A 19785-nucleotide genomic window follows, 5' to 3' on the forward strand; every position below is an offset into this window, starting at 1 on the left:
GACTACAAGGAAAGAAGACTCTAATACGAATCCTACTAGGACTCTTGTAAACCCTAGCTTGGTTGATATATAAAGCCAGACAGGGGCACCCCTTAGACATGCATATTAAGAAACATAAAACATAGGGCGACACGCCTAGACATCACAACCCACAGATTAGAACTAGACTAGATTCAACAACTCCGCCTATGGCGGCCCCCTGTACTCGTATATTCATATAGTGGATTGCTAGTAGGACGTAGCGATCCTCCACTGTGGGGACGTGAACCTGGGTACGTCGTGTACCGCCTTGCTCCCGGAACTTCCGTCGTCGCCTTTCTCTAAAACCCAAGCCCCTCATGGTGGGCATTGCTGAGGAACCGCCTCGTCAATTGGCGCCGTCTGTGGGAAAGCGGCGACTGGATTTTGTCATCTGGGCGGGATCCTTCATCATCCATATCGGCGTCTACTTCGGAACATCAGATCTACATCAACAGACCCAAAGCGCGCGGCCAGCCGAAACAAATTATGCGGTTCCGTGACAAGAAGAAAGAAAAAAGGTTGGCCAGGAGAAGAAATCAACATCCAAATCAAAATTTTACAGTCAAATTACATGACCTTGTCCCCAGCAAGGATCGCATGAATCGATCAATGGGCTCGCCTATCGTTTCCTCTACGTGCAATGGAGGTTGAAGTAGACCAATGGATGCTCAACCAATTGAAGAAGGAAAAGAAAATTAAGAAAGACAAAAGAGGAAGCAGCGCACATACCAAGTTCAAAGAAAACCTGCGCTCCATGAAGTCTTGAAAGAAAAGAATAGACCGGTCAATCTGCTAGTACGTACATATCGTCTCCGAGACAAAAATGACTATCAGCAGTTCATCTTGCAGCGACCATCTGACACAAAAGAATCAGGTGCTATATTTCCAACTTTTTACTACTTGCATATTTATTTCGCCAAAATATTCTTCGGCTCGTACTATTATTTGTGTGCAGGTTTTTGCACCGCAATATAACTACAGATTGAAATAAAGCTTCGACTACTCCGCACGGTCGGCCACGCACGCCATCGCGCACTCGGGGTTCGCCTGTCTTGGACACGATACCGCGAACCCGACATTACGGACCCGTTATATTCGGGTGCTCACCCGTCCTCTTCATCGACTATTTCTGATCGTGCGGCTACTTCGACCACGCCGGCCGGGTGCTGCTACATCGACTATTTCTGGTCGCGCAATTATTTCGGTTGCGTTCGCCGCATGGACTTATCCTCTTCGGCTCTGGATATATCTTCTCCTGATGCACTCTCGGGCTGGTGGATTCATCATCTGGAATATTCAATGGATATCATATTATATAATATTGACCCGATGCGCTCATGTCGGGAACGCTGCGATTACTCGGGAGCTCCTGGAAGATATGAAGACTATTACTCCCATCGGGAGCGCCGGTTCGCTGGGCGCTGGTTCGCTGAAATCCACGCCGGAATTCAAGAAGATGTGAAGACTCTTTACACCTGAAGTTATCATCTAAAAGCCTCTGAAAATACGAGTGCTGCAATGGATGGTAAACAACAGGGACCTCGCTCTTTTCCTTTTCTATAGATGCTTCAAAGAGTGCCGCAGATAGCAGGGATCATGAAACAACGGGGACCTTGCTCTTTTCCTTTGCTATAGATGCCTCAAAGAGTGCCGCAGATAGCAGGGATCATGAAACAACGGGGACCTTGCTCTTTTCCTTTGCTATAGATGCCTCAAAGAGTGCCGCAGATAGCAAGGATCATGAAACAACGGGAACCTTACTCTTTTCCTTTGCTATAGATGCCTCAAAGAGTGCCGCAGATAGCAAGGATCATGAAACAACGGGAACCTTACTCTTTTCCTTTGCTATAGATGCCTCAAAGAGTGCCGCAGATAGCAAGGATCATGAAACAATGGGAACCTTACTCTTTTCCTTTGCTATGGATGCCTCAAAGAGTGTCGCAGATAGCAAGGATCATGAAATATATATAAAACAACCCACGTTCGATATTTTACTTATGGAAATATCAAAGAACAACGGGCTCATCGGCAGAATTAGTGCTTCCGATATGTTCGGGAGCTGCTGTCAGAACATACATCGGTTGAAAGAAAAGTTGCACATACAATGAGTTTAGCAAGACCCGCAACACGAGCTGATCACTCAAATAATTTGCTGCTGATAAACTTACAAACAATGGCATCAATGATGCTTAAGGTGCATTAAGAATTCACCCTTGAAATAAAATGTGTCAACGACACCTGAAGAAAACTATAAACATAGAGTTGTTCGACTTGAGTCTACTCACGGTTGCAAGCATCAGTGCCCAGACTCGGGGGCTACTTCCATCGGGAGCGCTGGACACGCACCCGATAAAATTATCGGCTCCTCTGGGCCATCATCCCAATCATCGGCTCCTCTGGGCCATCATCCGAATCATCGGCTCCTCTGGGCCATCATCCGAATCATCGGCTCCTCTGGGCCATTATCCAAATCATCGGATCCTCTGGGCCATCATCCAAATCATCGGCTCCTCTGGGATATCATCCAAATCGTCAACTCCTCTATCAGTGAAATCATCAGAGTTATCGGCATCATGTTCTCGGAACGCGAGGACATGTACGGTATTTGACTTAGCATTTTTTACACCCTATACATAACTATTTCATATTTATCTACAGGCTCGGGGGCTACTCCCATCAGGAGCGCTAGTCGCGCACCCGATAAAAAATATGGCAACCTCGCCAAGAAAGAAGAATAAAGTTGAAGACGTCGGCATCAACAATCAAGATCTTCGAGTAGTACAACTTGAGTCTATGCGTGGCTGCAAGCACCCGCCCATAGACTCGGGGGGCTACTCCCATCGGGAGCGCTTCGCGCACCCGACAGAAAGCAACTTCGACTCTACATCAAGCACAAGATTCAACAGATGATCAAGACATTCGGTGAAGATAACTTTAGTCCCTGCCCGAAGCTTCACTTCGGCCAGACACTCGGGGGCTACTGACGTGGGCATAACCCTTTGGGTACTCGACATTGCCATACCCGGTGCAAACTATGAAGCTGGGCCAGCACAAGGACTCAACAAACTGGACCTACACGCGCCTCAACTTGGACTACAAGGAAAGAAGACTCTAATACGAATCCTACTAGGACTCTTGTAAACCCTAGCTTGGTTGATATATAAAGCCAGGCAGGGACACCCCTTAGACAGGCATATTAAGAAACATAAAACATAGGGCGACACGCCTAGACATCACAACCCACAGATTAGAACTAGACTAGATTCAACAACTCCGCCTATGGCGGCCCCCTGTACTCATATATTCATATAGTGGATTGCTAGCAGGACGTAGCGATCCTCCACCGTGGGGACGTGAACCTGGGTACGTCGTGTACCGCCTTGCTCCCGGAACTTCCGTCGTCGCCTTTCTCTAAAACCCAAGCCCCTCATGGTGGGCATTGCCGAGGAACCGCCTCGTCAGCGTCACCCTACGGTTCGCGAACTATGCAGACATGGTCGAGACTCCTCTCCGAGCAATAACCAATAGCGGGATCTGGAGATCCATAATGGCTCCCACATATTCAACGATGACTTTAGTGATCGATTGAACCATTTACATACGATGCCAATTCCCTTTGTCACACGATATTTTACTTGTTCGAGGTTTGATCATCGGTATCTCCATACCTTGTTCAACCTCGTTACCGACAAGTACTCTTTACTCGTACCGTGGTATGTCATCTCTTATGATCCAATCATATGCTTGCAAGCTAATCGGACGACATTCCACCGAGAGGGCCCAGAGTATATCTATCCGTCATCAGGATGGACAAATCCCACTATTGATCCATATGCCTCAACTCACACTTTCCGAATACTTAATCACATCTTTATAACCACCCATTTACGCAATGGAGTTTGATGTAATCAAAGTACCCTTCCGGTGTAAGTGATTTACATGATCTCATGGTCGAAGGACTAAGGCAACTATGTATCGAAAGCTTATAGCAAATTGAACTTAATGACTTGATCTTATGCTACGCTCATTTGGGTGTGTGTCCATTATATCATTCAACCAATGACATAACCTTGTTATTAATAACATCCAATGTTCATGATCACGAAACCATGATCATCCATTAATCAACAAGCTAGTTATACAAGAGGCTTACTAGGGACTCCTTGTTGTTTACATAACACACATGTATCAATGTTTCGGTTAATACAATTATAGCATGGTATGCAAACATTTATCATAAACACAAAGATATTATAATAACCACTTTATTATTGCCTCTTGGGCATATCTCCAACAGCTCCATTGTGTCCGTTTCGTCAAACGGAACAACATTTGTGAAGACCCGATGGGCATATTCGGCCCCAGGCTTCATCAGTTCGCGAAACTGACCTCCATCACCTATATAAAGAGGGAAGGAGGCATGGGGAGGCACCACTTCATCATCCACACCCTAAGGGGCGGAGCCCTGCTGCTCCGCCGCACCGCTGCCATATCCACAGCTGCCGCACCGCCACCATCTCCACTAACACAGTGAGACTAGAATCTTGAAGGGCAACGCATCGATCTCCATCATCATCATCAACGTCTACATCTTCAATCCTCTTTGTCTACTTGGTTGTGATCCAAACCCTATTAGGATTTACACTTGTATGCAATTGTACCTTCATATTCATATTGCTATGATGTTGATCCCCTTCATGTATAAGTAGTTCCTTTGTTCTTGGGGAGATATGGAGAAATCCTAGTAATGTTATGATGTGAAATAAATATATTTTATACCTTTGATCTATGAATGTGTGTTAGTTTTCTCTTGTGATATTATGTGTTGTGCACCACATACTATATGCCTTATGATCTTGAGAGGGAACTAATCTTTGAAGTGTGGTAAAGTGAACGGCGGAAAGTGACATTACCGTATCGGCGCTTTGACACATGAATAAGGGGGATAAGAGGGATTCACTAAGCTCATATCGATAACCATGGGGTAAACCCCTTAATAGCAAATAGTCAATATGTGGCTTGCGGAAGACTGGCTGCTATGATTATTTAGAGATGCGATGACTGATGACTTTCTAGGCGCATCTTATTATGAAGCTCTCCCTACACATAGCCTGGCAAAGATATAGTTTATTTTAATCATAAGTAATAGCAATACTAGTGGTGGAACCTACACTCCTTGAGAACCCCTCAACCATACCACAAACACACTCTCAACACTCTCTAGCTCTTGGTTGCATTAGCTTATTTTCTTTGTTCTTATTTTCTTTAGCTATCAACACACTTTTATATACTTTATCTTGAAATTAGAATAACTTACAAGTACCCCCTAGATAATAGTAACAAGGGACATTAAGACCCTAACCAGTAGCTCCTCGTGGTTCAATACTCTTATTTCAAAACTAGCTACAATCGATATGTGTTCTCGCAGTTATCAAGAATCAAACCACGAAGAGCTACTAGTTAAAGTCTTAATGCCCCTTGCTACTACCTATTAAAGATTACTTTTAAATTATTTTCTAATCTCAAAATGTTTTTAGGGGACGGTTGTAATTGGTTGCAATAAAGTAAATAAAGCAGTAAAAGTGTTATAAGAAATGGGTTGAAACTTAATAAGACAAAGTGTTCTCGGAGATTATTGGATCCACCTCTACCATTAGGATTCATATTAATGAGATGAAGTATATTTTTAATCATATTGTGTGTGGAAGAGCTCCGTAATAAGATGCGCCTAGAAAGCCATCAGTCATCACATCTCTAAATAATCACAACAGCTAGTCCTCTGCAAGCCACATATTGACTATTCCTATTAAGGGTTTTACCGTTATCGATTGAGAATAGTGAGTCCCTCTTTATCCCCCTCATCCATGTGTTAAAGTGCCGATACGGTAATGTCACTTCTCACCGTTTACTTTACCACACTTCAAAGGGCAGTTCCCTCTCGAGACCATAAGGTAAGTATTACACATGGTGCACAACACATAATATCAAGAGAGAGAACTAACACACATTAATACTTAAAACCATAAATCATCTTAGATTCATCTCATATTCATGCTAGGGTTCTCCATCTCCCCAAGAACTAAAACAACTACTCACGCAGGGAAGCAATCAAGAACATCATCATAATCTTATGGAGGGGATTAAAGGAATGGAATGAATTCGAACAAAATTTCACAATAGCAATCAAGATTACAACTATGGTTGGAGGTGAATAGTATTGGTGATGCAGCGGTTGATGATGAAGGGGATGATGACTTGTCCTCCGAGGATCTACGTAGCAGCCCGAATATTGTCTTCTCCAAAGTTCCTTCTCTAGATCTGATCTGGGGTGGTGTTTCTCTGTTTTGCGGAGTTGTGTGTCTCGGATCTATCTGGCGTCTGCGCGAGATGAAAGTAGTTGACGAGGCGGTGCTTCTGACACACCGTACGTGTGAACGGTACGGGCAGGCTCCCCCGGTACCGGTGCCCGCTAAACTTACTGGAAGTTGTCCTCGCATCCTTCTTTCGCCCATGTGCATAATTAAGTGCTAAAATGATTTTTATCACATTAAAATACAATATAATGATAGTTTTTATTGATATTTTATCATTGCCTTATTATTTTGAGATCCTGCGTAGACAAGCATAAAAGGGCGTGGTAGCGCGGTGAAATTCAAAAATCCTATTACTACTTAATGATAACTTAACGAAATAATGGTGTAAAAACATGCTAAAAATGCACTCATCACCCTGCGGTCACTCTACTTTTATGTGTTCTACATCTTAATTTTTCAATTCTCATAACACAAATTCGACGAGACCCTCCTGCTGGACTCTATTTTTCGTGTTCTGCATCTACTTTTTCTTCACATGCTATTTTTCATGCTTTTTAGCTTCTATAATATTTTGTTTGGAACAAAGGCAAGAAACCTGCTATCGATAAAATATCGGTGTTTATGGGGTTACAATAATTTTATCCATTCATGTATGTAATCGATTTTTTCTCGATTTGGGCCCTTTGATAGAGTTCGCCCTGGGGCCCTTGAAATGCTAGAACCGGCCCTAGGGGTGCGTTGAAGAGGGCGAAGAAGCATGCATTGGCAACCGCCTCAATCCCAGGAAGCTTGATGAAATCCGAAATTGAAGAGAAGCGTCTTCAAGAGTTGGGACTCCGGCAATTTCTCCTATAAATGTTCTAATACTACCCGGCCATGCAAGGGCTCTGAGAGGGGCAAATCCATCTGGTTCGTCCGTTCCACCAGTGCCAATCCCGCTTTTCACTGCAGCCGTCCGATCGGTCATTTTTTTCTCACTTTTTCCGTGTCCCACCGAGCCAATGACGACTGGGGCCAGCTTCGTTTGGGACCCGGCCATCAGAGGCAGCCTAGGGTGCTCATTCGCGTCGCCTTCCGTCTCCTACCACGGGAGACGGTGAAAACCTAGATCGGCGTGGAGCCGTGGACGACCCCAATCCTCCCCGCCCCTCTCCTCCCCGATGGCGATCTCCTTCTCCCCCGCGCGGCGACACCGGACGCTCGGGACGGAGCGGCGCGGCGACCAGGCCGGCGCAGTGCCGGGAGGCGCGACGACGGCGGTTCTCGGCAGGAGCCGCCTCCTGAATCTCTCCGTCATGGCGCGAGCGAGCTCCAGATCGAGATCGAGCGGGGCGGCTGTGAGCGGCCGCGCCGTGCTCCCGGCTCGGGGAAGGGGAGGCCGGCGCGAGCTCGGGAAGGGCGGGCGCGGGCGGGCTTGGTTGGGCGCGGCGAGCTCCGGCTCCGTCTCATGGGGCAGGTGGAGCAGCACGACGCCGGGGCTCCGGCTCGTGGAGAAGAGCCGGTAGACGAGAGGACGGCGAGCGACGACCGCGGAGGTACGTGATGACCAAGCCAGATCCACCTTCGGGTAAGGCTCGTCGCTCAATTGCCCCCATGGTCCCGTTCAATCCCCTCTCCAAGAGAAATTTCAATCCCCTCTCTATTGTGCATGGTTTTTACTTGTACCTTCTTTGGTTGCCGGCGGTGTGTTCCTGCTTTCGCTCATCTGCTCGTCCTCCGCTGCAGGGTGCTTGGCGACGCTGCTGCGCTTCTTCCCCGGCCTTCTCGACTCGCATAGCCTGGTTTGTCTCCCCCTGCTTCTTCTCAGTTATGTACGTTTCCCCTCCCTGCCTTCTACGTGTTTGGTGAAATGCCTGCATGGTGAGTCGTATGTGCTTCTGTCTGTTTCTTGCAGGTTGTTCCGTCCGTGGTGCTGGCCTTGTTCCACGATCTTATCTTTTTGCACGAGCTGGTTGGTCTTCTTTTTTTTTTTTTAAACTCGGTTGGTCTTCTTCTTGACCTCTATCATTTCCCACTTTTCCTTGTTTCGTGAGATGCCTGCTTCCTAATCAGCAGTAAGCATTTGGTTGTTAATACCTCAAACACGTAAGCATTTTTAGATAGATAGTATGTGTATGTTTTGTTGTAGTAGAAAATACCAGTGCGGAATGATCTCGCATTGCCTTATAGAAAGTTCGTTCTTGTGTTGGCACATTTTGTTCTTGAGTCTTGAGATTAGCATGTTCTGTTCATACAGATTTAATAACAGTTGCACGTCAGCCATATTGAACAAGAAAAAAACACAAATAATTTAAGTTTTCCTTCCTGTTAATTAAAAATAGTTACTGATTAGGCTGAGGAATTCCTTGTAGTTTCTGCTGCTACTTATTATTGTAAGCATGCTTTTATAACTCCTTTTCTCTGATAACACATTTAACTGGACCACTAACAAAGGGATTTGGGGGTTTGAGTTGCAATTTGATGAGGTAGAGAGCTGAATGTCTTTTCAGATATTTTGGACCCTTGAATTAGTACTGTCGTGAAAAAAGTGATATATTTTCAGATATTTTGGTTCAGCTATATTATGCAGTGTCACCCCTGTTATATTCCATCACACTTTTTGGTTCAATGCATTTTACTTCATGTAGTTAGTGCTGAGATAAAACTTGGTACTTTTCGCTTCCCTAATCATGTGTGAAAATTTTGCCTCTTTCAATCTACGAGGTAAATTTTGCTTTTTTCCCATAAGGTAGGTTGCCATTTTGTTGAGGTTAACACAAACTGTTTTGTTATTTACATGGAAGTTATTCAAAGAAAATTAAATGGTTTCCTATATGACCACCAAATTATGTTCAGTGGTGTCTGCTTCTGCTATTGATAGGTAAATTTTGCTTTTTCATAAGGTAGGCTGCCATTTTGTTGAGGTCAACACAAACTGTTTTGTTATTTACATGGAAGTTATTCAAAGCAAATTAAATGGTTTCATGTATGACCACCGGAGTATGTTCGGTGTTGTCTGCTTCTGCTATTGATAGGGACATATAGTGGCATGGCCTTCTGTTCGTTTTGTTTGGTGCCTCATGCATTCTCGTTTTAAACACGCAGGTCTCGCCACTTGAGGATTTGCTAGGGCTGAACGGTGTTGTCTTCTGCTCGCAGCTCCACCCAAGGTTTGTTTCTCCTTATTTAGAGCTCTTGATTTTGGTTAACCTTTTGCTTACCACTGTTTCTGTGTCATAGCCTGTATCCGTGCGTTGTGTCTATGTGTTTACCATTTATTTGCTCCTCAATGTTTTACTACTGTTCATGAGGCCCTCGTTGCATGTTGTGCTCTGCCGGCTTTGTTTGACTTGCGTGAGGTGACGGAGGATGGGTCGGTTCTGACATGAGGTGTACTATAGTGTATGTGCAGAGTGAGTTTCTCCTTAAAATTGCTCGTGCCTATGCGTTCTTGCTTGTCGTCATGGTTGGCCCTCGTCCTGCCCGTACAAGAGCATTCAGGGTGGCTTCGCTTCTAAAGTTCGAACCGGTGCGCCTAGGCGCCATAGAGCCCGGTTTGTGCCACTGCCGGCGCCTGTTGGGTTTGTTTCTGCAGGCCTCCCCAAAAGAAAATGTATGCGCTTCATTGTTTTCTTTTGGGTGCTGGTGGGTTCCTTTTGTTTCAGCTTCTTAATGTTTGTGCGTGCGTGCTGTTGCTGGTTCTCCTGTAGGGGATGGTTTCTTCCCTGTTGTTAGTCCAGAGGTTGCTACTAGAAACCGAAAAAGGCGCAAGGTCATACATGATAGGCAGCGTGGGCGCACACCAGGTTGTTGTTTGCTCTTTCCCCTGTTACTTGCTTGGTTTAGCTTGCTGTGTGCTATTTTAGTTCTGTGAGATTTTATATGCCCATGTTTGGTACAGATGCTCCATTTACTTCCCCCTTCGAGCCTTTGTGGGTTGGGTTTACAACAGAGGAGGTTGATATCTTAAAAGGTAATAGAAACCTCATGTGGCTTGTGCTGCCTGTGTTTGTTGCTATCATGTTTTTATTTGCTTGGTTCCGAACCGAGAAAACCTGTAGCTGGCTATGCGGATAAGTCTTACTATGGAGGGCCGGACTATCGTTGTGGCCGGTGTAAGGCGCAGTTTCCGGTACCGGGAAAGGGTGAAGAGTGCGTCTGCGATCACTGAAAGGCGAGTTGTCTATAACAATTGCTGCAAAGGTGGGAAGGTCTTTATTGCACCTTTCAAGGAGCCGCCGGAGTTCCTGCGTGCCCTCCTTGATTTCGATGGCCCCGTGCGTAGCAAAGCATTTCTTGAGAAAATACGCCAGTACAATTGCCTGTTCGCTTTCACCTCCATGGGAGCAACCATAGACCGTTCCGTGAACGATGGTGGAGGCCCAACCGTTTTTAAAATTGTGCGTTTTCGCGCACTCGCTAAGCTTCCTGCGATTATTAATAATAGCCTGTTACAAAAGACCATGCTAACTGAATGGTTTGTTGGTAATGCCAAGTATGCTAACGCCCGGTCTTTAACTTACTGTGATTTTCCAACAGAGTGGTCTTGGGTGCCAGAAAATAAACAATGGGTGCGGAGAAAACGGAGTGACAAAATTGGGAGGGTATATTATGTTCACCCTTCTACCGGTGAGCTTTACTATCTCAGAATGTTGTTGATGATTGTAAAAGGCGCAAAGTGTTATGCCGACGTTAGGACTTATAATGGCGTTGTGTATGAATCGTTTAAGGATGCATGTGCTGCAAGAGGGTTGTTAGGCGATGACAGTGAGTGGTACTGTGCTTTCGATGAGGCTTTGAAGTGGGGTATGGGGAACCAGTTACGACAGCTGTTTGTTACTATGATTATTTTCTGTGGTGTCCTTGATGAAAATGGCTTTTTTGATAAATATTGGACTTATTTGGCTGAAGACATCCAGTATAGGATACAATGTTCTCTTCATGATGCTTCCTATACTGTTCCCGACGATGAGCTGAGAAATATGCTTTTAGATGAATTATCTATTGTCTTCTCTAAGAACGGATGTAAAATTCTAGATTATGCTTTGCCTCTAAAGACAAGCTATGCTGCTGATTCGTGTGGAAATACCATGATTAGTGACGAGCTTTCGCAGGACTGTGAAACACTCATTAGGACCTCTGAGGCTATGCGACTTCAGCTTAATGAAGATCAGAAAATTGCCTTTGAGTCTATCGTAGATAAGGTGCGAGATGGTAAGCCTGGGTTATTTTTTTGTCTCAGGACAGGGTGGCACTGGAAAGACTTTTCTTTGGAATGCTTTGGTTACATATCTTAGGGGATATAAAAGAATTGTCTTGACTCGTTGCATCTTCGGGTGTTGCGTCTCTTCATGTTGCACTGGCCGGTAGGACAACTCATTCTAGATTTAAGATTCCTATTAACCTAGATGCTAATGGGGTCTGTGACATTCGGAGGGGTACAATGCTTTCTTCTTTGATTGAGGCGTCGTCCCTTATTATTTGGGATGAGGCCTTGATGACACATAGGAAATGCTTTGAGGCACTTGATCGAAGTTTGCGTGATGTCCTGTCTGACCATGACCCTTTGCTAGCTGATGAACCATTTGGTGGGAAGGTGGTTGTCTTGGGTGGTGATCTTAGGCAGATCTTGCCGGTAATTGAGGGCGGGACACGTTCCCAGGTTGTAGGTTCTGCTATTACTAATTCTCCTCTATGGGATCATGTTACGGTTCTTCACCTTACTATTAACCAGCGTCTGGCTGTTCAAAGCACTGATCCTGATGTGCAGGTCGCGGCAGCAGCCTTTGCTCGGTGGGTTCTGAGCATCGGTGATGGCACACTTCCTGCCGTGGCGCGCCCGGGGGAATCGGACCCAACTTGGATTACCATCCCTGACGATCATTTAGTGCATACTGATGGTGATAAAATAGGTGCTATTGTTGAGGCTGTATATGTTGATTTCTTGAAAAGGTACTCTGATCCGAACTATTTAAGAGAAAGAGCCATCTTGACACCGACTAATGAGGTAGCTGAAGATGTCAATAGGCATGTTCTTTCTATGGTGCCTGGTGAGGAGAAGGAATACTTAAGCTGTGACTCTACAGGAAACTCCGTCGATGGGATTCGTAACATAGATATTTTTTATCCCGTTGAGGTCCTAAATACTATCAAGGTAAACAACTTCCCATATCATAGGCTGGTGCTTAAAAAAGGTGTTCCCATTATGCTTCTTAGAAATATAAGTCAAGGGACCGGTTTATGTAATGGCACGCGTCTTATTGTCACTAGGCTTGCTGAGAAAGTCATTGAGGCCATTGTGATGACTGGCTCCCATGTTGGAGATGTTGTCTACATACCCAGGATATGTCTTACAACTAGAGATCCTAAATGGCCATTTAATTTACACCGCCGCCAGTTTCCTATTAGAATATGTTATGCGATGACCATTAATAAAAGTCAAGGCCAGACTCTTGCAGCAGTTGGTTTGTATCTTAAAACTCCTGTATTCACCCATGGCCAGTTTTATGTCGTCGTGTCCCGTGTAACCTCAAAAGAAGCCCTAAAGATATTGATTGAGAACGAGGATGGCACGTGTGGTTACTGAAACTAGGAACATTGTGTTCTCCGAAATTTTTCGGGCACTTGTCGGCGAGATAGTATTGCTCAGTAGTCTAATAATGTACATAGTTATAGTATATATGCTTTGGTTCCATGAAAGCTTTTGGCCTTTTGGTTTGGAATCCTGGTGTGTTTGTTGCATGCTTTTGCCGGTGTTCTATGTATAGCTTATCTCACTTCTATGGCTAATCTATCTAGCGAACAGAGGTGCCATGGGTGTCTGCTGAAATATTCCAGTCACTTGTCGATGAATAATCTTTGTTGGTGCTCTGATTGCTTGGAATGTTGGGGTGTATATATTATGGTTTCATGCTAGCATTTAGTCTCCTGGTTTTGGAGGCTTTCGCCGCATGCTTCTGCCAGTGTGCTATGTATGGTCTCTTGCTTCGTTGGTTAGGCTATCTGCATGTTTTCCCTGAGGCATGAATTTTCTCGAAAAATTATGCTTCTGGTGTTTTGGTAGTGGCTGTTTTAGCAGCTGTTTTGATTTTCTACAAGGTAATGGCTCTATGATTGCGCTTGCTTTATGGTTCCTTTGTTTTGTCCTTATTCCTCTTATTTGCTTATTATGCTTGTGTTCACTCTGCTGCATCCTCCTGCTTTAATCGTCTTTGTTATGTTGATTCAGATGGCGTTCAACCTGCTTTCTGAGATCCACAGCGACAACCATCAGTGGATGATCTGTGTCCTTGTTTCTCGCATGTGGCACTATCGTGGAGGGACCGATGAAGGGCCTATTCAGCACACTGATCTGGTTCTACTTGACGTTGAGGTTGGTGTTATAGTTCTACGGTTTTCTACGGTTTTACCGTTTCTCGCTTTCTTCTTGTGCCGGCTATAAATTTGTTCTTGTTTCTTTAGGGAAACCATATGTATGGTCAGCTCCCTCCGGCTACATCTGAACGGCTTAAGGATGTGTTGGAGGAAGGGAAGGTGTTTGTTATAAGGAAGTTTTTCTGTAATCCGTCGAAGCCAACCTTCAGGCCTGTTGAGAGCCCTTTCATGGTTCAGTTTACAAGGTATACCACGGTTGAAGAAAGACCTGGGTTGGCGGATACATACCCATTCTGTAGGTACAGTCTTACTTCGTTTACAGATATCCCAGTCCCCTGTGGCCGTGCCGAACGCTTCATTGGTTAGTTTTATTGATTTTCTTCTCCTCTCACTACTCACGAGGCTGCTCCTATTCACCTTCTGTGACTACCTCTTGATTTCTGGGCTATTTCTGTACAGATGTTATTGGGAAGATTGACATGGTTTCTGATGTGATCCCTGTTCAGTCAATGTACCAGCAGGCTGCTTCTAATACGAGGACTGTTATACTGAAGGACTTGTTGTAAGCTGTTGTTCTCCTTTTCTCTGCGTGCGTGCGCTCTTTGTTGCCTATACACCTTCTTGATTATCTTCCTGTGTTTCATTGTACAGGGGCAATGAGATTAGGCTTGTTCTTTGGGGTGATCGAGCACTTGAGTTTGACGCGGAAGCAGTTTGTGCCATGGGTGAGAAAGAACCAGTCATTGCTATCTTTGTAGGAACGTTGCCAAAGGCATCTCATGGTAAGTGTTGTGATTCTCACTTCTTGTAGTTGGTATGTTTATACCTCTACATCTCTTCTGCTATAAGTATGTTAATGCACCTCTTTTCAGTGTTATGTGATGGGTTGTTGTGTTTTGTTGCTTGCGTACACGAATCGTTTCATATGTTTTGTGCAGCCGTTCTCAGTTTCTCACCACCTGAGTATCTCTTGTTCTGCAATTTCTTTTTAGGTGTTAGAGGGTTGAGTGGTAGTTCTGCCTGTCGTTGGTACATTGATGAGGACATACCTGATATTAACTTGTTCCGTGAGAAGTATGTTCTCTGAAATTAACATTTTCCTGTTAGTGCTGGCTTTTCTACCGTCTGCTCTATACTTACGTTTGGATTTTTGGAAATAGGATTGGGCCGCAGTTTGTTCCTCTAGCCACCTATGTCCCTACAGGGCCAGGTGCCATCGCGCCCCGAGTGTACGAGCCTCCCGCTGAGAAAACCCTCGAACAGCTGAATGAAGTTGATCCCTTCGTGGATATGGTCAGTTGTTTTGTCTCTGAAAAATCTCTTCATTACAGATTTATACTTGTTTTACATTTTTCTTACCTGGATCCAACTATGTTCCCAGGAAAAGAAATTCCTTTGCACTGCGACTGTTGACCGGCTCGGCGCAGACCAGCGCTGGTGGTTCGCTTCGTGCTCCGTGTGCCGCAAGTCCTCTAAGCACGATGGGTGCCGATTTCGGTGTTCGGGCAAAGACTGCGATTCTTCTGACGTTAGCCTAGCGTAAGTGCCTCGCCACTTGCCTGTTTTAATTCCCTGGTACATGTTGCCTAATCGTGGTTTGCTCCTTGCTTTCAGGTATTGCATCTCCTTCTTTGCGACTGATGCCACAGGTGAATCTGAATTTGTGATGTTCGAAAAGGTTGCGGCAGGGGCCGTGGGCAAGCAACTCATGAACTTGATGCGGCAAAGATATCCAGGCTATTACATGGTTGATGAGTTGGCCAATGTTGCTAGACACGACACAGCTATTCCGGCTGAGATTGAGCGTCTCGTTGGCCACAAGTACAAGCTTTTAGTTTCCATTTCGAAGAAATGGAACTCAGGCAATAGCGAGAACCTGAATTTCCAAGTCTGCAGGATTGAGGAGACCTACAAACCCGAGTTACCTCCTCTGGCTTTTGCTGCTTCCTCGAGGTCTGCTGGGGCTTCATCGTCCGCTGGTGGTTCAGGTTCCAGGCTCTTGCCCTTAGGTCCAACTCTATCACATGTGCATCACAGGGCTGCTACGTTTGGTGGATCGCATAGCAGTGGGAATGCAACACCCCCTTCTCCTATTGCTAGCCCTGGGACTCCAGCTAAAGGGTATTCTTGTTTTACCTGTTCTCGATGTGTGCACATCTTGTTTGTTTTGTTTCCATGTCATTGCCTAATTTATTGTTTCCCACATCAGTTCGTCTGCGCCTAAGCGTGGCACGAAGCGTTCTTTGTTTTCAAGCCCTCCGAAACGGAACACACAGTTGGCTGATGCTTGTGCCGCCGCAGCTGAAGAAGAGCCAGCGGTTAGTCTACGTGCTTTTAATCTTTGCCTGTGATAGCGTTTCCTGGATATCCTTTCTTTACCTTGCATTCCTTGGCACATTTTCCAGACGTTGGTTGAGCCTGTGGAAGATGATGGTATAACCACTGATGTAGAGAAAAACGGACCGCCTCCAAACCCAAAATCTAAGAGGTATTCTTTCGTCGCCTATTGCCTGTAGGTTTAGGTATTATTATGTTTGATTTGATATTTTTATGTTTTCGACTTCCGCTTTATGCTCTAGGATGTATGTACCACCCCCTGCTGGACAAATAATCCATGAATATATTCTTTACGCCTTCTTTGGTTTAGCCTAAATACATGGTGCTACTTTATCTAAAGCCAGCCACAGGTACATGACATTCTTTCTTCTGTCTTAGGAACGCCAATTCTGCGAAGTCAGGTACCTTGCCCAAGAAAGCGAAGCCGTAGACACTTGGACGATGTGTTTGTGGGCGGCGTATGTATATAAGGTTTGACTCTCTTGTTTTTTGCGCCTGCTTTTATAATTTCCCTTTCCGCTGTTCTGCGGGTGTTCTATCCTTGCTTGTTCTTTTCTCTCTCGGGAATTCTTTCTTCTATCTCTGCTTTGGTTTAGCAAAATAATACCCGAAATTTCCTTTCATGTTGCAGCTGGATAGTTTCACTAAATACCTTAATAAGATTTGGCAGAGAAACATAATACCTTAATTAGCGGTTAGTTCACTAAGCCTTAACGGAACTTAGCAGAGAAACATAATACCCTTAGTCAGTGATTGGTTTACTAAGCTAAACTGCCATAGAGGGTTGCCCTCAGTGAGTGATGGCTAATCACTCAAGATAGTGCGCATATAAGGTTAGAAGATCATGGAACTCAGCAGCAGAATCAGACAGAAATGTTTGAATGGATATTAGCAACACTCATCATAACCTACATAATTCCTAGCGGGTAAACCTGCTAGAATTGGCCATTTATAGCATTTTCTTACGCACGGTCCCTTCTTGAGTAATGATAAACAAGAACCACAGAGCATCCGCGATACGGGTACATATATGCCATGTCTAAATAAGAAATAGTTCCATGTAGGTTTCATCGGCACGAGATACATGAAAATGCACTGCATCATTAAGATCAATGAAGGGAAGTCAAACAAAAAAAAAAGGTTCCTCCATTAGATATTTTGAGTTCGCATAGCCCAGAACAACCAGGAAACTCCTTATCTAGATCAAATAGGACAGGGTTGGAAACCAGAGGAAGGACTCTTCCTTACCTGACAAGTTTTCTTCTTGCCACTGATTTCAGCTATGATTGTTTTTCGTGCCCACTTTTAAGATTTCCTATTCCGCTATTTTAAGAGTGTTCGGTTTTGACTTGTTCCTTCCTCTCTCGGAATTATATTTGTAATCTCACTTCGGTTACTTCTCTTCTAGGCTCTCTCGGAATTATATTTGTAATCTCACTTCGGTTACTTCTCTTCTAGGCTAACAGATTATAACGGCTTCTTACATTCAGGTCTTCGTCCGCGCTGCCTTATCTTCAGCTATGGTGCCTTCTGCAAGCATGCCTCACATGGACCATCTGAAGAGCTTGTTAGTATCTTAGTAACATTTCGTGGTTCGCCCTGTGCTGTTGGTCAGTGAGCCTTCCTTGCTAGATCGTCGGGTTACCGAGGCAGCCTCATCGTCTTGGTGCAAGTCGATGTCACCTTTGCACTGTCGATGTAAATGCCAGTGAAAAGCTTCTTTTGTATAAACCCACGCTGTTTATGAAGCACGCTTTGCAGGTACACCCTCTGTGCAAACAGGGGAGGAGCCCTGCAGTAGTATATGCGGTCAATGGGTCACCTTTGCACTGTCACCCCAGTGTAAAGGTCACCCCAGTGTAAAGCTTATTTTGTATAAGCATGTAAGGCACGCTTTGCAAGTACACCCTCTGTGCAAACAGGGGAGGAGCCCTGCAGTAGTGCGTGCCAAGTTCATGGGTTAGCTCTAGCTACCTTTGCTGATCTTATTGGCTGCTATTTCCTAGAACTGAACTTTAGTTGCTACCTACTAATATTACTGCCTGTTGTCTGAAACCTGTTGTCTGAAACTAAACTCGGTGTCCAGTCGTTTGTGCCATGGGCAGCTGCTCGAGCTTGCTGCTTTTGTATGGTTCCTGGAGCAATGAACTCATTTACATTGTTGGTCTTTGAGCCACTTCTCTGAAACTAAACTGTCCTTATGCGGAGCCAGCGGCTCGCCCGCTCCAGCAGCTAGCAAGGTTAGCTCATCCTCTTCGTTACTTCTATTCTCTATCACGTTGGCACCTACAGGATCTTGATTTTGTATTTGCATGACATCCACATTATTTATCCACTAGAAAAAGGAACGGTTCGGCTATGAGATAAATTATATAAACATGAAATGAGTTCGGTTTTTTTAGAGAATATAGCAGCATTGTAATTGCCTTGCACTTACAGGCAACCAGAGCATTTCCTATCACTTTCGCTTACTACTACTATGCTTTGGAAGTGATTATAATCCGTAGCTATATAACAGGGTCATCTATAATTTATAATAATTATGCTTATTTCATAGGTTCTGATTTTGATTCGAAACTGATGCTCGCTTTCCTAATTCCCCTCGTCTACCAATAGTTCTTTGTTGCATATATGCACATAGCCTCAATGAGTAAGGTAACTAATACATGGTACTGGCAATATAGTTGGCGCATATGTTAGTGGCGGGGTCAGATTTTTGAAAAATGTGTATACGTCGATCCAAAAGATGGCTAAACATTCTGATTTCTTATAGGTATGTTGTCAATTATACAAATATTATGTAGTGGTAAAGCTTTTCCCCAAGATCATGATATTGTGACTTGGTTATGGCCGATGTCATGTACTATTCTTTATAGGAATAGCTCTTAAAAATCAACTAAAGGAAAATAAATTTTCTGACGATGGTGATGTTCTTTTATTTGGAAATGCCAACAAATATTGTGAACAGTATGTGGCTGCTGCTGATCAGTATACTGTCGATTCTTTTATTTCTTACTGATTATCACCATGTACTTATGAGACATGGATTCAATTCAGACTTGCGCGATAGCGCAACGGGTCATCTAGTGGTAATAAAGGGACCTCGTCATGTGATAGAGAACAAAGTGGTACTCTAGAACATAACTCCTATTGAGATAAAAAAATTTATCATTTTTACATATGACACAAAAATGTCGGTTTTCCAAGAAAGTTGGCGTGCACACCTGAAATGTAGACATGTATGCGCTAAATTTTAATTTAATTATTTTATAATATTTGGAAATATTTTTTCGACTAGCAAGAGCATATGCACCTGTGATTGGAAGTGTATTTCCTCTTTAGCACCGCCTACTTTAGCATGCACGTAGCACCATCAGCTTTAGCATGGAAGTGGACGTTACTCCGGCTCTGGAGAATCGTCACGAGAAGTGAGGCATGTATTCTCCTATAGACTATAGTGCTGCTAGAAGGACCACAAGGTGAAGATCATGGCTATCAAATGTAGTCAGCGAGGTGGCTATTAGCGACAAATAGAGTAGCTACTCGCATTATGAACTCGCTATCATGGTGATGGTGCTCACAACTGCTGTTAGCTCTGGGTGACCGAATCAGCGATGCCTCGCGGTCAAAACAAGATTGTGCTTCTCCCGAAGCTAAAGACTAAACCTTATTTTTATTAAAAAAAAATCATCTATGATTTGTCGATCCGTTGCAACGCCCGGGTTTTGTGCTAGTAAAACATAAAAGGAGATTAGCGTAT

At 44.3% G+C, this 19785-nt stretch overlaps 1 protein-coding gene across 1 annotated transcript; it reads left to right on the plus strand.

Annotated features, from left to right (window-relative positions):
• Positions 1-10749: 10749 nt before the first annotated feature.
• LOC124706105 (replication protein A 70 kDa DNA-binding subunit A-like) lies at positions 10750-17612 on the plus strand. Its single transcript, XM_047237764.1, has 13 exons — positions 10750-10943; positions 13543-13686; positions 13776-14049; positions 14148-14250; positions 14340-14470; positions 14681-14762; positions 14849-14981; positions 15070-15227; positions 15303-15809; positions 15898-16006; positions 16094-16176; positions 16404-16496; positions 17516-17612. The coding sequence occupies exons 1-12, from the start codon at positions 10926-10928 to the stop codon at positions 16453-16455; spliced, it is 1794 nt and encodes a 597-aa protein (XP_047093720.1). The 5' UTR covers positions 10750-10925; the 3' UTR covers positions 16456-16496; positions 17516-17612.
• Positions 17613-19785: the final 2173 nt, after the last annotated feature.

This window comes from Lolium rigidum, chromosome 4 (genome assembly GCF_022539505.1).
Source record: "Lolium rigidum isolate FL_2022 chromosome 4, APGP_CSIRO_Lrig_0.1, whole genome shotgun sequence".
Classification (NCBI taxonomy): domain Eukaryota; kingdom Viridiplantae; phylum Streptophyta; class Magnoliopsida; order Poales; family Poaceae; genus Lolium; species Lolium rigidum.